Source organism: Cololabis saira, chromosome 20 (assembly GCF_033807715.1).
Source record: "Cololabis saira isolate AMF1-May2022 chromosome 20, fColSai1.1, whole genome shotgun sequence".
NCBI lineage: Eukaryota > Metazoa > Chordata > Actinopteri > Beloniformes > Belonidae > Cololabis > Cololabis saira.
Window position 1 is genome coordinate 27223033 of NC_084606.1, and position 15680 is coordinate 27238712.

The 15680-nt window shown below is 42.9% G+C and overlaps 1 protein-coding gene and 2 non-coding genes across 4 annotated transcripts; 2 read left to right on the top strand and 1 right to left on the bottom strand.

Moving 5' to 3' along the window:
* Positions 1-441: 441 nt before the first annotated feature.
* On the bottom strand, positions 442-14946 carry prox3 (prospero homeobox 3). Of its 2 annotated transcripts, none has more exons than XM_061710445.1 (6): positions 14608-14946; positions 8098-9938; positions 6706-6819; positions 4945-5057; positions 4135-4240; positions 442-2008 (listed from the first exon to the last, which is right to left on the bottom strand). In XM_061710445.1, exons 2-6 carry the CDS (start codon positions 9934-9936, stop codon positions 1835-1837), a joined length of 2346 nt encoding a protein of 781 aa, XP_061566429.1. In that variant the 5' UTR covers positions 9937-9938; positions 14608-14946; the 3' UTR covers positions 442-1834. The 2 variants fall into 2 exon arrangements, with proteins under 2 accessions (XP_061566429.1, XP_061566430.1); XM_061710446.1 differs by having other exon boundaries at positions 6706-6812; positions 8097-9938.
* trnai-aau (transfer RNA isoleucine (anticodon AAU)) lies at positions 5182-5255 on the top strand. Its single transcript has one exon. It is a non-coding gene; the product is annotated as a tRNA-Ile (tRNA).
* trnai-aau (transfer RNA isoleucine (anticodon AAU)) lies at positions 5543-5616 on the top strand. Its single transcript has one exon. It is a non-coding gene; the product is annotated as a tRNA-Ile (tRNA).
* Positions 14947-15680: the final 734 nt, after the last annotated feature.

A 15680-nucleotide genomic window follows, 5' to 3' on the forward strand; every position in this document is an offset into this window, starting at 1 on the left:
CAATTTAAAAAAAACAAAATATGCTGATATACTCTGAAGGGAAACTAATACCACATGGAAAAATCTTTTTTTATCATCTACACTTTTCCTTTACACAATTTCTTTCTCAACTGTCCATTTCTTTCTTCCAAAACTGCTAAATTATTACAGAAGAATATTTTTCATACAGAAGATGTTCACAAATGAGGGCCGTGTTTGCAGGTTCTGTCTATCTGACCCAACTGAAAGCTCCTAATAAGCTGAAACAACTCTAGATCATGCACACATTCTTTACCATATTCGGTGTGACAGGACACATTGTTTAGCTCACGAGTCAAGAAAAAAAAAAGCATACTAGTGAAGTTGTAAGTATTTGTGTGTGCAAAAGTCCTCTTGTCCCCGTACTCGTGAGTGTGTGCTGCTGCAGCGTAAAAAGAGATAACGACAGGGTTGTGAGTGCACGTGTCAGTGGGTATTCACACGTCATGACACAAAGCTGGTATAACTTTAATTTTGCTGATAACTTTAAACATCGAATTTCACCAAAGTCTGACTGAGGCACGGATCTACAAGTAAAGAAAGCAATATGTACAATATAAAAGAAAGAAAATGACGGAAATGTAAGACGTTACAAGGCAAATCTGGGAAACATGCGATTCAGTTCACACCACAAATATTTATGGGAGAAAATCCAACATCGTTGAAAGAGTCATGATATACAGTTAGATAAAGATACAGTTTTCTTCAACAGCTTTGGGAAACAAAAGTCCAAATACAGCAACTGTGCAAGTGTCTTATTTAGGTGTAGCGTCACATAAGAATCATACAAAAACATAACAGCACACCAAGTAAACAACAAAAAGACAAATTTCGGTTTTAAATTCAATATACTGTCCCTCATAACTGGATTACATGTCCATTAAATAGTCCCGCCATTTACAAAAGTTCAGGTTAATTAAATACTGAACAGGAAGATACATTTACAAGCGAAAGAAACCCACTGATAGACACTTATCTGCTTTGATCCATGCTCAAACTCATGAAAAATATCTTACGGTTACCTACATGGAAATAAAAAAAAGTATTCATTAAAAGATCTTATCGTCTGATTTTGCAAACTCAAGATTCAGAATAAACCTGACGGTTTCATGTGGCTTTAAAAAAAAGTAAAGAAAAGAAAATGCTCACTTGCAAGGCAGCAATGACATGTAATTTTAAGCAAGCAAATATATTTAACGTTTGATTATGTTCGTTACGATTTGGTGCAGGATTTCTAAAAATGACAGCTTTTCTTTATAAGGAAATGAACAGGAAGTGGGGGTATATGGCAGTTCTTTTCGTGACTGAATGAATCTTTTTGTTGTGGCTCATGTGACCTCAAGAGTCGCAGCGTGAACAATACTCGCAGATTTGGGCGACACATCTGCACCCAGCTCCTGTTAACAATCACGTAGCATGAATTATTGGAACAGTGTGCCCCTTCAGCGACTCTCCTTTATCAAACCTGCATAGGAGCTCTGCGATTTCACAAGTCAACTGACTGCCCAGGAATGTTTGGAGAAGGAATTCCTGCTTTAATTCAATGGCATGGACGCGTCTTCATAAGTGCAGTCACAAGACTCCCGCTGGAGCCCTGAGTGTGATGGTCTCTCGTGTGAAAAATGTGTTGATTTGAGCACAATATGTCAAGAAAAAGGTGTTAATATCCTAAATAATGTTGTTTCCCCCCCCCCTTTCAGTTAAAATGTGTGCTACTGCTGCAGCACCGCAGTTTGCACTGATTTCCCTTTACTGAGCAGAACTTTTGTTTGAGCATGCATGTCATGAAAAAGGAAAGAGTAAAGCTAAGTGATCATCAGCCCACTGGGCAACCAGGCATCCTGAAGGCGTCTGGCAGAGGGCTGTCAAGTTTACAGATGATCTTATATATCCCTTTCTTCCAGCAGGGGTCGCTGTCTCTCCCGGTCCAGATGGCTGAGTAGAACTCTCTCAGAGCGACTTCTGACACCTCGATGAACCTCTCCGGAACCTGCACACACGCACATGCATTCAAGAGATTTTATTAGTAATGCAACACTTAGATCAAAAATCTAACTAGCCACTGAAAATGCAAAATCCGAGCCTTTAGGTCTCTGAAGGCTCAGACTTAAAAAAACAATTTTTATCCAAAGGCTATAACGGTGCTTAACACCGCAAAACTTTTATCTATAAACGTCCATCTGTGTTATAGTAATGAAATGCAAGGGAGTCTGCAATTTACTGTTTTTTGTTTTGTTTCCTTAAGCTGCTACAGTGTGTGTGTGTGTAACCTAAAGGCTAGATGAATGGCTAGAATGCTATTTTTTATACTTTAATGTTAAATTATTCTGCACTTTAAGGGTTTGTACTGCCAATTTTTTGTACTGGTACAATTACAATAAAGACAATTCATTCATTCTTTCATTCATTCATTAAAAACATCTTATTAAAAGAGTGGGTTATGCCAAAGTGATTATTAAAGTTATTAAACATGTATAGGTGAGCGTGGCTTTTCAAACTCAAGAGCAGCGTCTACATTATCACAGCCCCGACTTCAAGCAGGGTATTTTGTTTGGCGCTTGCAGTATTTATTATCTATTAATTCCTCGTTAAACGAGGAAAACATAAACCATCCACAGAATTTAAAATTAACATAAATCCATCTAATAAACCTTTTGTTTTTCATTATTTTCCCATCATTTTACATCCTCAGCTAGATAAAAAGTGGACAGCATCTCTTTTATCAGATGTAAACAATTTGGGATCCAAGCAGATCCTCAAAACTTATTTAGGCTTTTCCCTTTTTGTCGTCACCCCAGCGGATAATTGTGTTCTGAATAAGGTTTTCGTCACATGTCCTTCCTCGTACAACCTTCCCGTTCCCCCCTGCTTGGGGACAGCACAGGCTTATGACCCCTGAGTGGCTCCACCCAGCTGGTTGTAGGGCTAATAACTACATCCACATCCACCCTTTATATCCTCTGCTGATTATTTAAAATATTTGACAACCGAGACTTGATAGAGTAAATAAAACACATCTTTTCAGTTAAAAACACATCAACCGAAGCACTCACAGACTATATTTTCATGGAGGGATTTTAATGACTGAATTAAGCAGTAAACCACAAGCCAACCACAACGTGTTTCATTCTGGACCCTCAAGAGGGACCCAAGTTGGCATTAGTGCAAAGGTAGTGTTGGCACACTGCAAACAACTGCTCCAACACGTAAACAACTCTGTCAGATGTGACCGTTTAAATGTTGCAAGAATAAACGTTTTTTAAAGTGGGACTTAAAAGACCGTCAAAAGCAGGGAAGGTGGGAGATGTGAATGTGGTTATATTCCTAACCCTGACCAAACAGCTGTAATGCCTACATCCAAGCAGACAGCTTCTAAAAAATGGACGTTAACAGTCACAGGAAACAAGATCAAAGTTTCAAAGTAAATTTAGACAAAGCTGAGTCAAACGAACTCGGATGTCCATGAGAGCTCCCTGACCTTTCTGCAGGGGTTAGTTCCTCTCTTAAATCCGATCGTCACTTCTTTCGTAACAGTTTCATGAAATGCTGTGACAATATGCAATATTTGTTTTGGTGTCCAGACCTCATGCCTCGGGATATGAATCAATAACAATCATTTCCTGTCAGTTTCACACAAAGTTCAGTTCATACTGATATTGTGTTGGCATTATAATAACTCAAAAAACAGCGACTCTCTGCACCTGGACACATGGCAACAGGATCAAGCAGGAGTGCTTCATCCGATGGGCTGATATATTCACATTTTTTGATTGAAAGTAGCAAATATAAAGGACAGTGCTTGAATAAATCCACTTTTTGACTGAGTTACAAAACAGAATATTTATCTATTTCATTTTGCAGGTATAACAGTCATTATCAAGGTCTGCTCTTACACCAATGTATCACCTGCTTCACACATTAATCCTGCTCAAAGCTGACCAAGCCATCTCCTCGTCATTACACGGCCTCACCATTTATAAGAAAACATAGATGTTAACTTGTGGTGTTACCTAAAAAGCACTTACAGCTACTGCACAATGTTAAAATACCCACTCAGTGACTGATCACCATCATCACCATCATGCAGAAAGCAAAAACAGACTGGTTGCACCTCACCTGGTAGATGTTGCTCTTGTTGTAGTGCATGTTGAGTATGCGGTAAAGCTCAGTGTCACGACCCACACGCAGCTGGTTCTCTCTTCCCAGGCGAGGTGCACCTTCCCTGGGTTACAGATGAACACACTCAATGATGCAAATGTTTCAACATCCATGAGGCACAATTATAAACACGTGCCTGTTTAATATGCCCTACATTTACATGTCTTCCTGCATTATGTTTAGCTCCCAGACACCTGAGGTTCATCTGGATCTGGTTTGTTGTGTGTCCCAAGAACCAGAACCAAGCAAGGTGAGGCAGCGTTCAGTTATTCTGCTCCTCACCTGTGGAACAAACTTCCTGTAGACCTGAGGTCTGCTCCAACTGTAGATCCTTTAAATCAGGCCTAAAAACATTACTGTTTACTGAAGCGTACTCTTAAATTAAATACTTACATGCTGTACTCTACTGCCCTTACTTTTTAACTACTTGTTCTTTTTATTATTTTACCTCTTTTCTTATCATTTTATTTCATTTCATTTGTTATTTACTGTTTAATTTTGTCTTGCTGCTTTTAATGTTGACGTAAAGCACTTTGAATTACCTTGTGTTGAATTGTGCTATACAAACAAGCCTGCCTTGCCTTGCCTTATGTCACTCTTTGCTTACACAAATTAATCAATAAGGAAATACACACATCCACAATATCACATTTGCAAAGCATACTGAATATATTTTTATATAAATATTTCATGCCAGCTGTCTCCCTCCTTGTCAGGAACTTGCAAAAGCAGAGAAGTGAAAGGTGACATGTGCAGAGCCAAACCCACCGGGTGAGAGCCTCGCGCACGGCCTGCCGCGCAAAGCGCTCCATCTGGATGTAGAAGAACTCCCGGAAGTTACTGAACCATTTAATCATCTGGGAGGTCACACAGCGGTTAAACTAGACGACAGGAGAGGAAAATGAGTCATGAGCGTGTTTGCAAACCATAAATCATCTATCTAAAGACCGCTCATTCCACCTCTGGTTTCTGATTGAGACAGTTGGACAGTGCCATGGCAACACCGGCCGGTTAGCTCAGTTGGTTAGAGCGTGGTGCTAATAACGCCAAGGTCGCGGGTTCGATCCCCGTACGGGCCACTTCCGTTTTGTATAAATGAACATTTTATTGATCAGAGAGAAGTAGAAAGTTCAACAGTCTAACAATACACGTGTTATTAGCGTGCGTTTTCACTTTGTCCACATGATGCATTATAATTAAAATCTCAAACTTGTGTAACTGGAGACGCTAATTTTCGTCACAGACTTGCAACAGTCTGGCAAGGTGTAGTAATGTCACCCCCCCATGAAGACACTATCCGGGGACAGATGGGCAGCGGTGCGATATCACGCGGGTCTCACCCGACACGACGTCCCTGCACGCCACCGGCCGGTTAGCTCAGTTGGTTAGAGCGTGGTGCTAATAACGCCAAGGTCGCGGGTTCGATCCCCGTACGGGCCACGTTCTTTTTGGCTAATAAAAGGGGTGGCACCACTGTTGGCTTTTAGAGGTCTCAGATGTACTCCTTCATATAATAATTTACAATCCTCCTACCCTCTATAACTGCCCTAGTTTGTGTTGAACTTTGTTGAATATCCTAATTATTCCTAAAAGGGATTCATGAACCGTGGAAAACTACAGGTAATGTCTTCACTTCACAGCAGTTTTATTTCAGCTTCAATTAATCCAGAAAGCCCTGTAAAATTGCAGTTAATCAAATGAAACCATACAATAGTTTACATAAGGAATGGGTCAGCAACAATACAACACCAATAAAATTATCCCAACAGTAAAAATAAAATGTTCTTTCCCAATAAAAGTGTTTTGCAGCTCAAATCCTGATCATTTCTTTTCTTCTTTATTTCTACATCATAAAACAATCTAGAACACATCACATTTCAAATCAAGAATACTGTTTTAATCTATTATTTCTTCTCTTCTTTGTTTATTTTCTTTGTTTTGTTCGTTCGTTTCGTTTTCTTCTTATTAGTATCTTTTGTTTCTGTCTGCCTTTGTTGAAAAGGATAGGCAAAATAAGCCATGAGGCTTCAGCCTATACCTTTTTGGTCAAAAAAAAAAAAAAAAAAGGAAATGTGTACATATATATAATATATATATTTATACCTGTGTGTATACTGTACATATACAGTGTGTATATGCAAACATCTTAAAATGTAAATGACCAAAACAAAATAAACTAAACTAAACTAAAATTATAAGGCATTTATTGTCATCAGAGGCTGGTTTAATGCTGCCAACAGAAATAAAATAATCTCATCTATTTCAGCATCTGGGTACCTCTCCATGCATGACAAAGCCATAGCAGCTGGAACAAGAAAAGACGTCAGACAAAAGTCCGGATTTCCTCTGGTCTCATAGCCCAAGAAATCTGCAGATAACCTCCGAAAAGCTGATGTTGAGATGTGTCTGCTGCTAATCATTTTTGTTTCGTACTGAACCTGTTATAAAGGTTTCTGGATGAAACATCTCAGGAGTGTAGACAGATCAGGGATTTGATACATCAGAGAACTGTTATGAGGTAAAACACACCTTGACATCAGGGAAGTATGTCTTGAGTGTGTTGGAGCTGGGATATCGTGCGTAGAAGAACATCAGCTTGGCTTTCTTCAGGTGGCAGGGAGATAAACCCTCCTGAGTGTACACATTTGACTAGTTAAGGAGACACATGTCCTTTTAAACACACAAACACGCATGATTTTAAGACAGTAATTCCTGAGCCCATGCAGTGATTTCTGCATTCCATGCATTCTGATTTATTTCCATGTTATTATCTGCTTTAGATGTTGAGATATTCAAAGTCTTTGCAATTGTATCAATTTGGATTAGTTAGTGATTAATAGTTTGATAAGTTAATGAATCTGACCGGGTCTTAGACTGTAGAAGATACACTAAAAGGATTAAGTCATGTTCTGAGTCTCTGGAAAGTGCCTAAAGACAACTTCTGTTGTAATAGACGCTAGGGATGGGCGGTATGGACTAAAAAATTGATCACGATAATTTCTGGCATTTATCCTGATAACGATAAAAGTGACGATAAAAAAATACCAATTCAACTCCACCTTTTTAACTATAAATCTATCTCGCTCTCAGATCCGCCATGTTTGTTACACAAAAACATCAACGGGAATTTATCCTTCTTTCTTTCTTTCTTTCTTTCTTTCTTTCTTTCTTTCTTTCTTTCTTTCTTTCTTTCTTTCTTTCTTTCTTTCTTTCTTTCTTTCTTTCTTTCTTTCTTTCTTTCTTTCTCATATCTTTCTTTCTTTCTTTCTCATATCTTTCTTTCTTTCTTTCTCATATCTTTCTTTCTTTCTTTCTCATATCTTTCTTTCTTTCTTTCTTTCTGGCTCATTTCTTTCTTTCTTTCTTTCTTTCTTTCTTTCTTTCTTTCTTTCTCATCTTTCTTTCTCTTTCTTTCTTTCTTGCTCATATCTTTCTTTCTTTCTTTCTTTCTTTCTCATATCTTTCTTTCTTTCTTTCTCATATCTTTCTTTCTTTCTTTCTGGCTCATTTCTTTCTTTCTTTCTTTCTTTCTTTCTCATCTTTCTTTCTCATATCTTTCTTTCTTTCTCATATCTTTCTTTCTGGCTCATTTCCTTCCTTCCTTCCTTCCTTCCTTCCTTCCTTCCTTCCTTCCTTCCTTCCTTCCTTCCTTCCTTCCTTCCTTCCTTCCTTCCTTCCTTCCTTCCTTCCTTCCTTCCTTCCTTCCTTCCAGTTTTACACAAAAACATCATCAACGGGAATTTATCGTTTTTACCTCGAGATGACAAATTCTTACCGTGGAGAATTTTTTTGACGGTTTATCGTGAACGGTAAAATATCACCCATTCCTAATAGACGCTATATAAATAGAATTGAATTGAATTGAATTGAACACACACATCTCACTTTGAATGACTTCCAGCGAGCTGATTAAAAGGATATTCCCCCGGTGGTCAGGTAGAGCTCCGCTCCGTCCATGCCTCCTCCGGCTCTGATGCCCCCGTCTCCCCTCACCCCTCGCTCCCTCTCTCTACCCCCATGCCGCACCAGCAGCGGGTCCAGGTGACCGAGCAGGGAGAGCGGAGGGAACGAGGGATGAGACGAGAACTCCAGGAAGGGGTCAGAGCTCAAATAGTCCTTGCGCGACGGGGGTAAGTGCGGGAGCTGGGGGTGGTGGAGTGAGCGGGAGAAGAGCTGCTGCATGGAGTAGTGGAGCAGAGGCAGAGGGAGAGGCGGAGGAGGTGGAGGCGGGGGTGCGGGGAAGGAAGAGGAAGAAGAGGAAGAGGAGGAAGAAGATGGGTGGAAAGTGGAAGAGGAAGGGTCTTTGGGTTGTGATGCTGAGGGTAAAAGCGGAGGGTGAGGGAGAGGAGGAGGGCGGGGTAGGGAGGGGTGGTGCAGGGGGAGGTTTGGGTGAGAGGGATTCAGGTGAGCAGGGAGAGGTGGCCCGAGGAGTGAGAAGGCCTTCCGGGTGTCAGGTGACCTGTGGACGGCCAATGACATGGCCTGATCTGAGGGCTCGGAGCGGTGTGGCAGTCCGGGGTGGAGGCCGGCCCCGTTACTCGTCTTCTGTAGCTGCTTCTCTCTCTCTCCATCCTGCCCTGCTGCTTTCTCCACCTTCCCGTTCGTCGTCTCCTCCGGTCTTCCTCTTGTCAGAAGCCCCATCCACGCCCCCCTTTCCTTCTCTCCCTCGTGTCCCGGATCAGGTGGGTGGAAGGCGATGGCGGCAGGAGGAGAGGAGGGAGTGGTATCCGTCATTTCCGTGTAGAGGCGGAGGACCCGATCGATCACTCGCGCCACGGCACTTCCCAGTTCCAGCTTCAGCGCCTGGGCAAACTTCTGGCCTCCCTCCTCGCACTCGTCTTCCATCCCTCCATCCCAGTCTCCTCTCATCAGCCCTCCGCAGTCCAACCACAACCCCGATCCTTCCATCACATGCAGCTCCGCTTCTCTTCCTCTCTCCATCCTCCCCGCTCCATCTTTCTGCAAACACTCTTTCCGTTTTTGGAAGTTTTCAAAATTGGAGGCGGAGAGCAGGGAGAATGACTCTTTTTCCAGCTCTCCGCCGTCAAGGTCCTCTTCGTCATACATCCCTCCCGCGATGTCCTCCTCCTCTATCATGCCCTCGTCTCCCTCTTCTCCATCATCCCCACCGTCATTTTGACTTGTGCACTTCCTCTTCTTCTCGTCTTCCATGTGCTTTTCTCCGAAAACCCTCCACACTTTCTCCTGCAGGGCCTGCAGTCTCTCTCTCGCCTCTTCCAGCTGTTCTTTCAGCTCCTCTCGCTCTCTCCTCCTCCCTTCCTTCCCTCCCTCGCGCCTCTTTCCTGCCCCCTCAGTCTCCCTGTCCCTCTGCCGGCTCTCCAGCTTCATCCTCTTCACTTTCAGGATGTCCTGACTCCATTCGGCCATAAGGGCGGCATCATTCTGCCTCTTCTTCAGCCCCAACAGGTTGTCATCTTCCTCCATCACCCCCTCCTCTCCTCCTTCCATCCCCTGGTCTGCTGGTCGAACTGTTACTCGGTCGTCTTCCTCCAGACTTCTGTCCTCCAGGTGCCTTTGCATGTTGGGGTTGGGGGTGAAGACTCCTTGGGCCCTCCGGGGGCCTCCGCCCGGCTGGAGGAGATGGTGGATGAGAGGGAAGCCGGGGGGTCTGAAGGCTGGAGCAGAGTGACCAGCAGTTGCTGGGGGATGAACTCCATGGATGTCCGTCGGGGTTACCGCAGTAGCAAAACTATGTAACTGAGGGGACGAATCATCAAAAAGATCTGTGGGTGAATCCATCCCTGCAGAGAGACAGACCACACGAAACATTTCATTAAATGCAGGTTCCTACACTTAAAGCAGCACAATGTAACTTTCAGCTTTTGTTGAGTTTGGCGGCTCCAATAATTTTGATTTTTATTAAACATAGAACTCTACATTTACATTTGTATCATAACAATTCTGTCTCTTGTTTTATCCCCATAAATCCCATCGGTCGGACATCCCTCCTCGTCTTTCAGCTCACGCCAGCGAGTGAACGCCGGGCCGATGTTTATTCTTGTCCGGGCATTTAGCTTGTTACTCTCCCGCTTTCTTTTTTTCGCCTTCTTTGTTAAAACTTTTATTTTCTTCGGATTTTTCGCTGCTTCGGCCATGACACCAGCTCCGCGTTTAGCTCACTACCAACCTGAGCTCTGTGCTCCACGCCCCACCCAGCTTTCGTCTCGACTGCGAATCGGGAAGGAGGGGGAAGTGACGTATGCCGTAAAGCAGTCAAAGCCGTAAAATATTTGTAGTTTTTTAGTGTGGCAGGGTTCCTACCATGCTCCTCAAAGTTACATAGTGCCAGTGAAGGCGATACAGACCCCTCAGACCATGACAGAGGTTCATTAAACCTGTTGGAAGTTGAGGTACCATCACAATGACTCTGGAAATATTATATTAAGGTGGAAAAGTTACATTGTGCTGCTTTAAGGGTTGGGTTATCCAAACTGGAAACAAACAGATAAAAGTATAGTGGAGATAATATGAATTTTGTTGATATACTCAGATTCCGATTCAGATTCAGACGACTTTATTAATCCCTTTGGGAGGTTCCCCTCGGGGAAATCAACATCTCCATCTCACTCACACAGCACTGTCATATACAAATCAAACACCCCAAAAACCAAAGATCCATATAAAGATAAAAAGATTAAAAAAATAAAAATAAAAATAAAAAGTGCAGTACCATAAAATAGAAGAATTATAAGGATATACTCAGAGCTAAAATGGCATTATTGAGCAGTCGTTACTGGAACAACTCCATGCCATCGACTGTGTATGAAGAACTGGACAAGCCCTTTGTGATGTCACCTGTAGGATTTCTGAGGAGAAGCCTAAATTTTGAGGTTCTGTATGATGCCATGACGGGTGAATGGGCAGAACGAACGCCTGGAAACCAGCGGAGAAACACCCACCGTAATTACCATGAGTTAGTTACTAACAGTGTTGGGAATAACGGCGTTAAAAATAGCAGCGTTAAAAATAGCAGCATTAAAAATAGCAGCGTTATTAACGCTGTTACTTTTTCCCAGTAACAGCTAACTACTATTTCAAACTTGACTCACCTGACTCACCTGACCTGACTCACTCAGAATGAGGCAGGTTGGATAACAGCAATTAGATATCATGTCAGTGTATAGTAACGTGCCACATTTCACTGTCAGTAACGGCGTCGTAACGTTTGAAATAGTTTTTTGAAGCAGTCGTGAACTTTCAGCACTCTTTTTTTCGTGTATGTGTGATTTTTTTTCTTTTGTTTTTTTGCACAATAGTTGTCCTTATCTCTTTGATTCACTGTGACCGGAAAAAGTCGGATAAACCATTCAGGAAAAGATCGCGAATTAGCGTTCGCGGGGGGTATTGCACCGCGGCGGAATGGAGTGACGGAGAATAGGTTCGAAAGGTTCAGGACGGCGTCACGGTGACAGCGTGTGCTCTGCGTTGGTTTGACGCAGAACCATAATTCAGGCTTAATTGGTTCCCCGTTGGCCAGCAGTCGGGTTACTGAATCTGGAAGGGTCCTGAAATAGGAGGTCCAGATCCTGCATTAGGTAAGGACCTGATGAGCTAGAGGAGGTCATGCTGCCTATGTAAGCTTTGTCCACGGAGCTTTCCAGGGAAACCCAGAACCTGTCGCAGCACTTTGTTATGACAGTTAACAGCCCAACCAGCAATATTATCTTTAAATGAATGATAATGCTAACTGCATAGCTAATGTCACAGCGAGCGGCATAGGCTTTCACTCAAAAAGCAAACCAACAAAAAAGAAAACAGAACCCTGATCGTGCATAAGTTCATGGATTTATCTAATATTACCATACCGTTGCCTTGGTTGTGAAAGGTAGCTATGATTACACAAACCACCAGGCTCTACATGTGTTTATTTCTTGCCTCTAGTGGTCATTTGAGGAACTGCACGTATTCTAGTAAAACTGGAATGTTTTAAACATCCTTTTCAATACCAGTTTAAACCAAATCCCGTTTATCTCCACTGGATTGAAGCAAAACAAAAAAAAAACTGAACAAAACTGTCAAATTCACTTGCTGATGCTGATTTGCACAGCAAAAATGTGTCACCATTGTAATTTAAGTGAACTGACCACTCATGCCCATCATTTTATGACTGGAACATGAATTCCGCTTCCCTGGACAGCAAAACAGGTCACTGGTCAATCACAGCCACTTCCACTTTGATGGTAATATAAACGGGCTGCCTTTTACCTTACCCAGAGCTAAAAACTAAAATATGACAATCACTACTTAGCCAGAATCAGAAAAAACAAAAAGGGAGAAGTGAAATTCTCCCCACATTTGAGCTGATACTCGGGAAACAGCCCGCTGCAGCTTTAATCAGCTTTAACCGAAACCCGATGGACGGCGGCGTGAAAGAGGGTGTCAGCGCAGGTCAGCACCCTGGGGGCCGGACTATGTGCTCGCACCTCTCTGGGTTAACATCTGGCTCATGATCTTTGCCACATATCATCGTCCTCTCCTCTTTCATTCTCCTCTCCACTTCCTCTGGCACTTGATCATGTGCCGTCTGAGACAGTAAACAACAGAAACATCTAAGATTTAACAGAGGAGGATTATTGCAATCTGATGTGTAAAAAAAAAGTGTGGATGAAATTACAGAACACTATCCATGGGATTCTTTCATTAGCTTACGTTTGAGCACTTTTAACACTTTCAACATGTCTTTTCAGCAGCCACTAAGGCTTGAAAAACTGTTTTTTTTTTTAAATAAATGGCTTCTAAATAACAGCTCAGCTCCCTGCATCAAACACACACCCCCATCTGTTTTTTCATAACCTCGTCTCCCTCCTGACGCCCCTTTTTCCTTCCTTTCTCAACCCCCAGCGCCCCCCTCCCCTCTGTTATCAGTTCAGACAGCTTGTTAAGCACTGTTTGATCTGAGTGTTTACCGTCAAACACACACACGCACGCACGCACACACTTGCACACAAAAGGGAAAGAGGCTTGAGAGAAGGCTAACAATGGTCAATGGTCCTCTTGGTGGGGGAATGGGGCGAGAGCTGCGTGCATACGCGTCTGTGTGAGTGTGTGAGTGTGTGTGCACGAAAGAGTGTGTGTGTGAACAGTAGTCTTAACACCTTTAATCCACTTCAGTTGGATACACTACAGCTCACTGCACAGAAAGACGGGCAGATGAGTAGAGGACAGATGTGAGGACAGGCTGACAACTGAGCAGCAGGTGAACCAAAATGCAGAATATATGCTTTTGATCATAGATAGATAGATAGATAGATAGATAGATAGATAGATAGATAGATAGATAGATAGATAGATAGATAGATAGATAGATAGATAGATAGATAGATAGATAGATAGATAGATAGATAGATAGATAGATAGATAGATAAAGAGATAGATCCCCCGGTGCAACATGAAGAGAATAATCCTCCTATAAATAGCTAAATATCAATTATTCAAATGCTCTGTCCTCTGTACTATAATACAGCCCAGATGGCAGGCCAACCAATGCGCTTATATCAGGGTCAGATTAGCTTTTCAAAGCCAGTAGAAAGCTGCACAAAATATGAGCACTGAGCAATGAAAATGAAAGCTATTAACCACTAGATTAGGCTCGGGAGTGATGCTCTTGGACTGCTGGAGCTGTCACTGAATGGGGAGGGGGGAAAGAGGGGATACTGAATAATGTATGCACGTCTAACTCTAATGCACGAAAAAATGGCCTAATACATGACTACAACAAGTTGTATTTGCACATTTGCAATCAAATATTTCCTGATGGAAGCTAAACATTATGGCAAGTAGTTATTATAAATGGTGGGTGTACAAACATCACTGCAATGCAAAAACATCCATAAAAAACACAACTGGGCCAAATTGTATTGTATTTTGTTGCATGAAAATTAAAAAAGAGTAAAAATGGACTGCAGAGAATACAGAAGAGACTATTTCTTATTCAATTTCATTCTAATCAAATATAGATTTAGTTTACCGTAACTTTGGTTATCCAAATTTGATTTGATTATGTTTGTTATTTCCTTCCATGTGTCTATCCGTGCATCTATTTATTATTTTTAAATAATTTATGGAGCCCGTGTTTGAAGCTTATGGCAGCCTGCGCGTGGTAACATCTGCCGGCTCTGCCACGCGAGAGGAATCCGCTTTGGCCATTCTGACGCACCGCGTGTGTGTGTGTGTGTGTGTGTGTGTGTGTGTGTGTGTGTGTGTGTGTGTGTGTGTGTGTGTGTGTGTGTGTGTGTGTGTGTGTGTGTGTGTGTGTCCGTCCTGTGACTAATTGGCAGCTCTGGGGACTAATGTCGCATCATGAGCGACCAGATAAACACAGCGAAGCGGGCGCAGCAGACGCTGACCTTGGGAGCTCATTAAACCGGGAGAATTCCTCCCGCCGCGTTGTAAGTTTAGCCATGAACTCACTGTGAGTCCCGGAGCAGAGCTCCAGCGGTGTCCGTTCCCTCCTATAGTCCCGGAGCAGAGCTCCAGCGGTGTCCGTCCCCTCCTAGAGCTGTGGACTCCCCGGTCCTGCGTGTCCGCTCGCCTCGGACGTTTGGGAACCAGCCCGGCAGCGTGATTCCTGCGGTTCCCCCCTGCGCCCCTTCTCTCCTCTTCTGTGTATTTGCTCTGTTCTGTAACTCTGCTAGTTTTTTTGGGGGTCTCACTCTTTAGACACCTCCTCTCTTTACTTATGCAGGTTTTTCCTCGCTCCGTCAATCCATCTATCTTTGGCTGGCATCAACCTCACGCGCTGCGCCCCGGTGTGGAGTGGCGCGCGGTGGGCGGGCGAACTGAGAGCTGTCCACTTGACGGTCCGTTCCCTCCCATGTTGGCATGACCCCCAGTGTGTGCAAACACACACTCACACACTCACACACACAAATTATGCACATTGAAAAGAGAACACAACAATGCAAACAATCATTTAAATTCATGTCAAGTTGATTAAACTTCCTCTTTTTTTTGGCAGATCTAGTTCATGATAGTTTCAGAAATATTTTTTTCATTAAAACACTTCTTCTGGGTTGAGAGGGAGCATACTTTAGTTCCTGTGAAGTGCTGAAACTCCTCTAGAGTGGGGAAACATGTTCCACATCCATCCATCCATCCATCCATCCATCCATCCATCCATCCATCCATCCATCCATCCATCCATCCATCCATCCATCCATCCATCCATCCATCCATCCATCCATCTGCCTCATATAGCATCCTCTCCGGTGTCACCGTGGTGACCCCCAGCTGGGGTATCCCGGGAGACGGGATATTCTCACCAACTTCTTTCACCTCTGAAGGTCAGCTGGTCATTCATTAACAGTTTTATCTCATTGCAGGAATCTTTTCTGAGGTCCTACACTGAAACTGTGAACAGAGACAAACAGAGAACCACAGTATTTTCATGGAGTCCGTCGAACTGAATTGAATTGAACAATATTCTTAACATGATGATATATCGAGCCCTGCAATGGACCTGTGACCTGTCCAGGGTATACCCT